We start from the raw sequence: 9,557 nt of genomic DNA, 5'->3' as shown, positions 1-9,557 counted from the left end.
TGAAATTGATTAAATTGGATCTGAACTTAAGAACGTTTAGAAACCCAAAAAAATCCAAATAATTTGTCTCTTATCTTCCCACTTAAAATCCAGTCAATGGTTATATAATACGTTAGTTGAACCATCTGGTTTTTTTGACACTATTGTCTGTTTCCCGGCCGGCTGGCCCTTCAATATTATCACAAACGGGAAGAAAAGTTGTTCAGATTTTAGCAGAAGCCAAGGATCCTGTCTTCTTCTTCCCTGACTACTTTTTCCTTCCAGTGCTCACTAATTAGGAAAAACACAAGAGCGATCACACCTTTATCTTGCTCTAATCAAAACCTGATTTCCATTTGGTGAGGCTCACGCGACTCATAGGTCCACATATGACCCACGCGTCTCTTTTCCTCTCCGCGTCGTTTTTTCTTTTTTAAATCCATCGTCCTCTTCGCCTCCTTCTCAAACTCCTCGCTTGCTTTTTCCCTCTACGTTTGAATCTTCTTCTTCGTAAAGCATTTCCAATCATTCCCTCAAAATTCAATTCTCGCATTCCTGGCTACCTCCGATTCCGTGCAGGTTTGTGCCTCTGGTGATGAACCTCTCTGATCTCTCGTGCGCATTGTGTTCCCTCTGTGTGTGTTTATTAAACAAAATATGAGCTTTTTTTCTTTTTTAAAATTTGTTTCTTGGCATCCCTCTTTCTCGTTCCTTTTTTTTTTTCCTTTTTAAAGCTGCATGCAGAGTCCATTGCGCATGAAATTCATTTAAAATAGAAACAGAGAGAAGATGACTGAACCGTCCGTTCCACTTCAATTAGGATGTCTCGCGATTCCACAGTTTGAGATATGTTTACTACGCATATGTTTGCTTTTGTTCGAGACTTTATTGCTTTTTCTTTTTTTGGCTTCCGCTTTGAAAAGTTACATCTTCCGGTTGCCGATCGAGGATTTGGTTTTCTCTTATCTTCTGTTGAAGTTTGTTCTTAAAGTCTACCATCTATATTGGATTATGATCCAAATTATTCTCGGCACACTGGGAGTCCCCTCCTTGTTAGTCTCATTTTTTCTGCTATGTTCTGTCTTGATGTTTTAACTCGACATTCCTTTTATTTTCTTATTACTTTCAATCTTCGATGTCATTGTATTCCTTTAATTTGTGGTGATTTAAATTTTGAAGAAGTTTTGCTAATCTTCCTATTTTGTCATTGACAGAGAAAAATGCCAGAAGTTCAGTTGCCTAGGCACACCATTAAATCACATGGAGCTAAAGTGGCAAGAACACATTTGCATGATTGGTTAATTCTTTTGCTTCTTGTCTTCATTGATGTCATCTTGAATGTGATAGAGCCGTTTCACCGCTTTGTTGGAGCGGGGATGATGACTGACCTGAGATACCCACTGAAAGCTAATACTGTCCCGTTTTGGGCTGTCCCGGTTCGTTTTTCTTCGAGGAATTTTTTCATTCAAAAATGAATTTGCATCTTTTCTTGGCCCTTGTGGTGTGATCTGTTTAAATATAAACTCTTGAATTTTAATTTCCTGGATAGATAATAGCAATATTGCTGCCACTGGCGGTCATTCTTGTCTACTATATCAAGCGAAAGGACATTTATGACTTTCATCATGCTATTTTGGGTACATTTTTTATTCTTTAAAAGCCTTTTCTGTCCATCTCTTATGCGCATCACTCTGCCATAATTCTTATTTTTTAACATTATTTATTGCAAAATGTATTTTTCAGGGCTTCTATTTTCTGTTCTAATTACTGCGGTGATAACTGATGCTATCAAAGATGGTGTTGGACGGCCACGGCCTGACTTCTTTTGGCGATGTTTTCCTGATGGCAAAGGGGTGGGTTCTTTAGTTTATGAACTAACCATTTTGTCTTAGAAACAATAATATTATTTCTATGTGATGCACATTGCTTCAGTTAAGTTATCTGCACAGTTAACATGGCATTGGCGCATGACATGTTCAGGTGTTTGATCCAGTAACAAGTGATGTTATGTGCACTGGAGATAAGAGTGTTATCAAGGAGGGGCACAAAAGTTTCCCTAGTGGACATACCTCTTGTAAGTAATCTAATGGGCCGACATGCAATCTACCCAAGTTCAGGGGTGTTGTCACATGCTTTGTTTTTTTTGGTTGCATTGTTTAGAACCTGATGTCTTCATTTTCTTCGAGTGATCCTATCCCCTCCTAGTTTTCCCAATTTTTCTGTACTGCTGTTTACACACGCTGCAATCATATACTTAAGTTTCATGAAATGCTTCAATTTCATTAAGTCATCCAAGTTCTGGACCAAACATGGATTAGCAGGTCGAGTGTGAAGTTACTTTGGGTAGTAATGGAAAAGATTACCATTGTCAGAACTCAAGTTGCCATTGAGTCAGCTAGCTGAAAAAGTAAAAATAAGTTGCAAACTTCATGAGGTACCTCACAATAAGCTAACCACTATTTAATTGTTTTTTATGCAGGGTCTTTTGCTGGTCTTACTTTTCTTGCCTGGTATCTATCTGGAAAGATTAAGGTGTTTGATCGTAGGGGCCATGTTGCAAAGCTCTGTATTGTTTTCTTACCAATCCTCATGGCAGCTATGGTTGCCGTCTCACGTGTTGATGACTATTGGCATCATTGGCAAGATGTGTTTACTGGAGGTCTTATTGGTGTGTTGTTTATGGCCTGAAAATCCCTGTTTGTATTTGACTAAATATTAACATATGCCTTTCTTCACGGTTCCTTATGTGAACTTCTTTTATGCAGGAACCGGAATTGCTTCTTTTTGTTACTTGCAATTCTTTCCTCCTCCATATCATGCAGATGGTATGTCCATGAATTGGTCCTTGTCCTCTTAACACACATTGAATTGTTGGGACAGTCTGTTTTTCCTCTTTCAACTATGTGTTCTATGATACTACTTTGCTTCAGTATGTTAAAGGTGTGCTTCAAATAAACATGTTAACCATGCTTTGAGCTTAGGCTTTAGACATGGTAATAAAACTGATCATGAAACTTGTCTTAGTCGCTTAAGGCTTGGCTTGAAATTATCCTGAAATGGTATTGAAGCCTTCAAGTTTGAGTGGACAAGAGTTCAATCGTTGTTGTTCCCATACTTTCTGTTCAAGTTAAAACTTTAATAAAATGCACGATGGAACGATCCTTTGACTACATTTGTAAAAACCAATTGTAATCTTTCATTTCTTGTGAGTTGAAATAACCTTGACAAAGCTGAAGGCCTAAATAAAAGCAAGTAAATGTGATATCAACATGCTAATATTGCTGAATGTTTTCTCAATTTTAATTCAATAATCATGGAAGTCGCTTCTAGCATCTTCTTTAAGATGTGGAGGAGCTGCTATATGATTTTGGCTATAAGCTATGATTGTGATTCTGGATTTCTGTTGAATAGTTTACACTTTACCTCTTCTCCTGGCATATATAACCTCTTTAATTATGTTTATAATTTTTCATAAAACTATATCAGTAGGAGTATCAGTTCAAGTTTGAAAGCACGCTTTGTTGCCCCGAAAGGGGATTCCTTGTAGCCGTGTGTTTATGTTTGCTTTTTATATTTAAAGTTCCTTGGAGTGCTGAAACTTTGAAGGACTGATGTGATTAGCATTTGTTTTGCATCTGGACGTGTTTCTTTGAGCTTAATTATGCCGGTCCTTTTTTGGCATGATCAACTGTTAATGGTACCTTTAGCCTGTCTGGCTTTCATTTAGGCATTTAGCTTAATGTTATTGTCAAAAGATTGAAAAAATTTTGTGGTGTTCATAGCAGCACGTGTTTTAAACATTCCATCAAATAATTAATGTTCATACATATTGTTGCTTAGGATTATGCAAGTTTGGATTCTGTATCAACGCCTTGCTAGTTGTTTAACCTGAAGTATATATAATCTTGTTTTCCATCATGTCTTCTCCGAGGGTCCGGCTTTTGAGATATTCGTTCAGGACTTTCTAATATTCATCATTTTCATATATTTCTGCGTCTAGGTTGGGGCCCTTACGCATATTTTCAGATGTTGGCTGAATCACAAAATGGTGCTCAAGTCTCGTCTATGAACAATGACATTATCAGCCCACAACCTGGTGAGATGCATATTGTAAGTATTCCACCTCAACAAGATGGTCATGTTGCTCGAGGCAATAACTGGGATTCAACTCCTATATTTGATGGATCACAAAATGCAAGGAGACAAGGACTTTAGTCTATGGGTGATTGGGAAAAGATCACATGTGCGTAGTCTGTAAAAAGTTATAGGGTTTGTGAATTTCATTGCAGATTTCTGCCTCTGTAGCTTTCTGGAAGAATTGAAATTGATATATGCTGATGCTCATTTCCTCAGTTTAGATAGGATACTTTCCGAGATGATTATAGAGTGAGCAGTGTATGATTTTTGTTAGTTATCTAAACACTGTTTTAAACTTTGTAATTGGTGTTCAGATCCAACCTTGTAAAAGTTTCAGAAGTTGTGAGAAAATTAAACGAGTGCAAGATAGAGGTATTATTTGTGCAGCTCAATTTATGTTCTTGATCTTTGATCTGGATACTTTATATTGTTTCCAACCAAAATGATGAATTTGATCTTCTATAGCAGATTATAATATACTTTTAAGAGAAGTATTATGATAGACAAAACTAAAAATATTAATGGTCATTTCACTTTTCAACAAAGTAATTAAAATATACAATTGAAAATTGTTTGTGTCATTTGTACTCAAGAGGTAAGAAAGAGTAAACCCTTTTAGTAGCAGTTGCAATTTTTAAAATTTTAGACTTGCAATAGTAATGATAATTGTGTAGGACATGCTGTGAAAGGATAGGTAGTCCATAGAATCAACACTACTTTCTCGGATCTCAAATATAATTCTTTTTTTTTTTTCCTTTTGGAAAAAAATGTCACCCTTGTATAGCTGAGGAAAAGCAAAAAGCCAAAAAAAGTTCATCTAGTTAATAAAGAATTAGATCATAATTTGTAAGATTGTAAGTTTAAATCTCGTTACCAATATGAGGGTTTTGTTGATGGACAATTTATAAATATCTCTGTAAGTTTTCTCTAAGTTTGGAAGTATGTTCTGACCTTAATAAGTTTTCAAGACTTAAACTATTTTTTTTTTCTATGTAAGAAAACAATGTTCATGAAATTCGACGGGTTTGTACATTGGTTGTGGAGGGCCTAACACAACCCTCCTGGTCAACAACATATCTAAGGACTAGGTTGTTGATAGAGTACAATGATGTCATGTGATTCATGTAGCCGATCCTATCTAATGGGATAAGACTTGTTATTGTTGTATAAGAAAACAACTCATCATTGAGGAAAACCAATAAGTGAGAGGAGGGGCATTACTTTATTAATACTGAAATGACATATATTCATTTTTTAAAAAAAGACATCTAGGGCAAAATTTGGGGAAAATTAATTTAGAACACATTTAATTAGAAAGACTAACTTCAACCAAATTTTCTCAGTATGTGAGGTATGTAATTACGATATACATATTTAGGAGCTGTGTTGTGTATGTTGGATGAGTAATCAAGGAAGATGCTTTATTTGACCATGAACTGCAGTGTAATAATATATGCATCAAAGGACTAAAATCACCAGTAAATTCAGTCATTTGAGTTTGAGAAGGGGTCAATGCAGAACATCAGTAAATTTTCATAAAATCGATTTCAACTAAAATCACCTTAGGTTAACCGAAATCAACATATTATAAAATTGGAAAAAATGGGATCATAAAATTTTAATAAAAAATATCTAAGATAAAAGAGCACAAAAGTTAATTAAAAATTTTCAATTCCATTTCTCTATTTTTTAAAAAAATCTAAGTCATCATATTTCCTCTTCTGCCCTCCCCTCCTCCCGATTTCCCTCAATTGTCATCATCTCAATAATCCCTTAACTGCATCAAATCAAACCATTTATTTTTTCTGAATCTTTTTAACGTGCCACGTGGTAAAATAACATAAACTGTGAACAGATGTTTTCTTCTTTCTTCAGTATAGTTTGAGCCATGTGATATATTGACAATAATAAAATAAACATAAATAGTTATATTTAACACAATGGAGGGGCAATTAAGGAAGTGAAAGGGAATCTACCTGGCAATGCGGGTGATTTATCAAATCGGGTCAGACATTTGGTCAAACATGTCGGGTCAACTGGGCTGACCAAAGAAACATTGGTCCAATGCCAAATCAGACCCAACGCTAGGTTAGGCACAAAAACAAATCAAAAAACATTCATAAGATTAACCAAAAAAAAAAACAAAAGAAACATTCATAAGATGATTTTTCTAACTTATTTTTTTTCACTTTTTTTTTTCACCAAATATCCGGGACAAACACTGTGTTCCTTTTCCTTTGGTCACCCAAAAATAACTGTGTTCTTCTGTCTACAAATTTCACTATAGAAGGTGATATCATTATACCATTATCGTATTTAATAGAAGTTACTTGTGATATATTTTCGCATATTTTGAAATGTATTAAATTAACAAAATTTTCTAAATTTATCCTTATTAATCTTTTATCTTTTTCTCTTCATTTATAAACCCGTTCTCATATCTCTCATTTCTTTATATCTATTCAATGAGAATTAAACAAGGATGAAATTAGAAAACAAGCATTAAATACACCATATGTAACTTATATTTAGAACAAAAACTTTTCCTGTAAGTGACTTATGTCTAGGACCGAAGTGGTATGTAAGATGTCTTAATATATTATATCTAGTCTTAAATATAAGAGCAAACTAAACAATTAGTTTACTTAAATGCCAAGATATATCTTGATATATGAAGAAAGTACACATCCATCCTTTACAAATTGCATAAGATAAGATGATTTTCAAAATTTTAAAACATAGGTACCAAGATATGTATACAAATATATAATTATATATATAATCAATAACTAACTTATCAAAAAGCAAAAAAAAAATTAATATTTGAATATTCTAAAAATTATAGGATAAATGCTAAGATGAAATACTTGCAAGAACTTTATTCTTTCTTCTTCAACACAAAAATACATAAATGGAATAAATAAAAAATGTGGATCATCACATTATTACAAAGGTTTATGAGAATATATATTTTGTCTTAAAAAAAAAAACTCTAGAGGACCTAATTTGCTAATATCTTTACTCATCATGCTCTAAAACTTTTGACACTTTGATTTCATACAGCACAGTTGTGAAGACAGCATGATTCTATATACAGCAATTGAAGTGGTCTACTATCAACAGTGAAGGTTCAGACTACAACCAAACCTAAACAAACGGTTTGCAAGAAATTTAGTATCTCATAGTTCCCTGAAAAAAATAACAAATAGTAAAAATTATAAATTTAAATTATATAAAACTTTCTTGAACTTGAACATGTATAAATAATCTCTTTAACCTTTACAACGTAATAATAAAACTCCTAATCTTTCGAGTTTATGCAGATAACCTAAAAAAATCAATTTTACCCTTAAATTTTATTTTTCTATGCATATAATCCTTTTAAATTTTGAGGTATATACAGATGAACCTTTTAAACTTTAAGCCATTTGCACTTTTGCAGATATATAATAAACAAACCTAGCAGCTTTAGAGTTATCTAAATAAATGTAAAAGTCCACGTAAGTTAATTGCAAAGTTTCAGAAGTTAGAAAGATTATTTACATATAAGATAAAGTTTAGGGGGGTTTTGTACAGATGATGAAATGAAATACATGAAAACAAGCATGTGGGAATCTGGTAAACGGATAGAGAATGATCTCATGATCTGCTGGGAATTCATAAATCAGGCTCTTGAGGATGATGAGGGCTATTATTTCTTAGAAGAGTGTTCCTTAGCATCTCACAGTATTGATCAATTTGATGTGAAAGTACTCCATTTTGAGAATACTCATGTTCGTCATAATCTTCCTCAAGCATTTTCATAGGATCATGTGCTCTCATGGGTTGTTTTGATCCATTGAAGCATCTGGTATAGGTTGTCTCACTTCAGCTTCTCGGTTTTGGCTTCCATAATTGCTCAATGCTGTTGCAAATTCATCTGGAATTAGTGACACTTCTTCCATTTGTGGCATGTCCAATCCTTGAGTTTCAGTGAAAATCATTGAACACTGGTTTTGATTTTGGCTCCCACCAAGTGCTGCAATTGATATAGGAAAACCTGAAGAAAATTTAGTTATTTAATTTATCAGTTGTTATACGTTAACTGTAATGTGATGGGAAATGTTGTCTAGCCCTTTCCGCCTTTCTATTAATCTTTTCAACTTAGAAGCTTGTCAAATACTCTTCCGATCTTCAATATAAAACTCATTTTGTAGTGTAATAAAATAACTTTTATATTTAGGACTAGAGAAGTACTTATAAAATAAGAAAGATGAAGAGGAATAAAAGGAACAAACTATTCCTAATTGGGCTCTTCAATACTTAATCTTGACTCAGTAAAAGTGGATAAGATAGCAAGGAAGTAGGGAAGAAGAGGGCAAGTGAGCCCAGTGCATATTTTCATCTCAGTATCGCTTTGACTTTAGTACTACTTTTAGTTCTTAATATAAGACCTAGTTGATTTATTTAGAGAGATTAAGAAAGTTAAATAAATTACTTTAAAGTATTTATATCTATCATTTTTTTTCTAAACTAATTTATCTTATTTATAAACTAATATATATAATCTAATGATACTCAAATATTCAGAGAGATTAAGTAACATATGCTATAATAAAGTCATTTATTTAATTTTTTTATCTTTCCAAATTAGTTAATGTGTCTTATATTAAGGACTGGGGTAATACTTCAATTGTATTACAATGGAAGTTAGTATTTTTTTTTTTTTGGTATGTATCATAGTAAACGGTGTTCTGAGATAAGTTAAAAGAGAAAGGAGTTGACATTATGGTAATAAATATCAAATATACTTAAGCTTGAACCTTCACATTTTCACTTACCTGGATAACCTTGGCTCTGAAATGGGAAGGAAGACTGGAATCTGCCATCAAAATTTGAGAATGTTCCCATCGGAGTGAATCCAGAAATGCAAGCCTGCTGGCTTATCAATTCTTGAGTTCTGTATTTCTGTTAAAGAAGCATTGTCATTAAACATTAATTCATCACCAGGGACAAGAAAATGGAGAAAATCAAGTCATGACATATTGGCACCTTTCTGTTTCATCATCACATTCAATTTTACATCTTTGGTCTGAATCACTCTTTACTATGATTTTCATACTAGTGCCAAAGCTTTTTTTTTTTTGGCCAAAATAGTGTGCCTAAAATCACTTAAAAAACCTGATCTAATTTGGTCATATCCACTTGCGCAAATAAAATAAAATAAATCCACTGGCCCTATCCACTTGCAAAAACAAAATAAAATAAACCCATTTGCTCTATCCACTTGCAAAAATAAAATAAAATGGGCTAGGTTTTTTCTATAGTGGGTCTCCTCAAGATGTATCAAATCTTATATTCCATAAAAAAATTTTCAGCAACCATCTGTAGCCACAGAATTCCTCTATGATTGCAGATCTATTGAAGAATCACAGTGCATTAGTTCTTGGCATCCAAATGTA

General features: G+C 33.4%; 2 protein-coding genes across 3 annotated transcripts; one reads left to right on the top strand and one right to left on the bottom strand.

The window, feature by feature from the left end:
* Positions 1 to 248: 248 nt before the first annotated feature.
* On the top strand, positions 249 to 4,508 carry LOC114716942 (lipid phosphate phosphatase 2-like). 2 transcript variants are annotated; one of them, XM_028902020.1, is made up of 8 exons: positions 249 to 558; positions 1,194 to 1,415; positions 1,529 to 1,616; positions 1,723 to 1,832; positions 1,960 to 2,053; positions 2,459 to 2,647; positions 2,745 to 2,804; positions 3,980 to 4,508. In XM_028902020.1, the coding sequence occupies exons 2-8, from the start codon at positions 1,200 to 1,202 to the stop codon at positions 4,192 to 4,194; spliced, it is 972 nt and encodes a 323-aa protein (XP_028757853.1). In that variant the 5' UTR covers positions 249 to 558; positions 1,194 to 1,199; the 3' UTR covers positions 4,195 to 4,508. The 2 variants fall into 2 exon arrangements, with proteins under 2 accessions (XP_028757853.1, XP_028757854.1); XM_028902021.1 differs by having other exon boundaries at positions 260 to 338.
* Positions 4,509 to 7,934: 3,426 nt separating this feature from the next.
* On the bottom strand, positions 7,935 to 9,063 carry LOC114716943 (uncharacterized; the record flags this gene model as incomplete). Its single annotated transcript, XM_028902022.1, has 2 exons — positions 7,935 to 8,155; positions 8,937 to 9,063. Coding segments are annotated over 2 exons (348 nt in total), but the record flags the coding sequence as incomplete, so codon positions are not given.
* Between the last annotated feature and the right edge of the window lie 494 nt (positions 9,064 to 9,557).

Source organism: Neltuma alba, unplaced genomic scaffold, assembly GCF_004799145.2.
Source record: "Neltuma alba isolate B1F8T4 unplaced genomic scaffold, ASM479914v2 tig00011699_pilon, whole genome shotgun sequence".
Lineage (NCBI taxonomy): Eukaryota > Viridiplantae > Streptophyta > Magnoliopsida > Fabales > Fabaceae > Neltuma > Neltuma alba.
This window is presented reverse-complemented; position numbering and strand designations above follow the sequence as displayed.

What these genes read in the sequence shown, in the direction of transcription:
- LOC114716942 (XM_028902020.1), top strand. Translation starts at nt 1,200, where the DNA reads ATGCCAGAAGTTCAGTTGCCTAGGCACACCATTAAATCACATGGAGCT. An exon ending in CCCTAGTGGACATACCTCTT is followed by an intron (nt 2,054 to 2,458) that starts GTAAGTAATCTA and finishes TTTTTTATGCAG; the next exon opens with GGTCTTTTGCTGGTCTTACT. An exon ending in TCCTCCATATCATGCAGATG is followed by an intron (nt 2,805 to 3,979) that starts GTATGTCCATGA and finishes TTCTGCGTCTAG; the next exon opens with GTTGGGGCCCTTACGCATAT.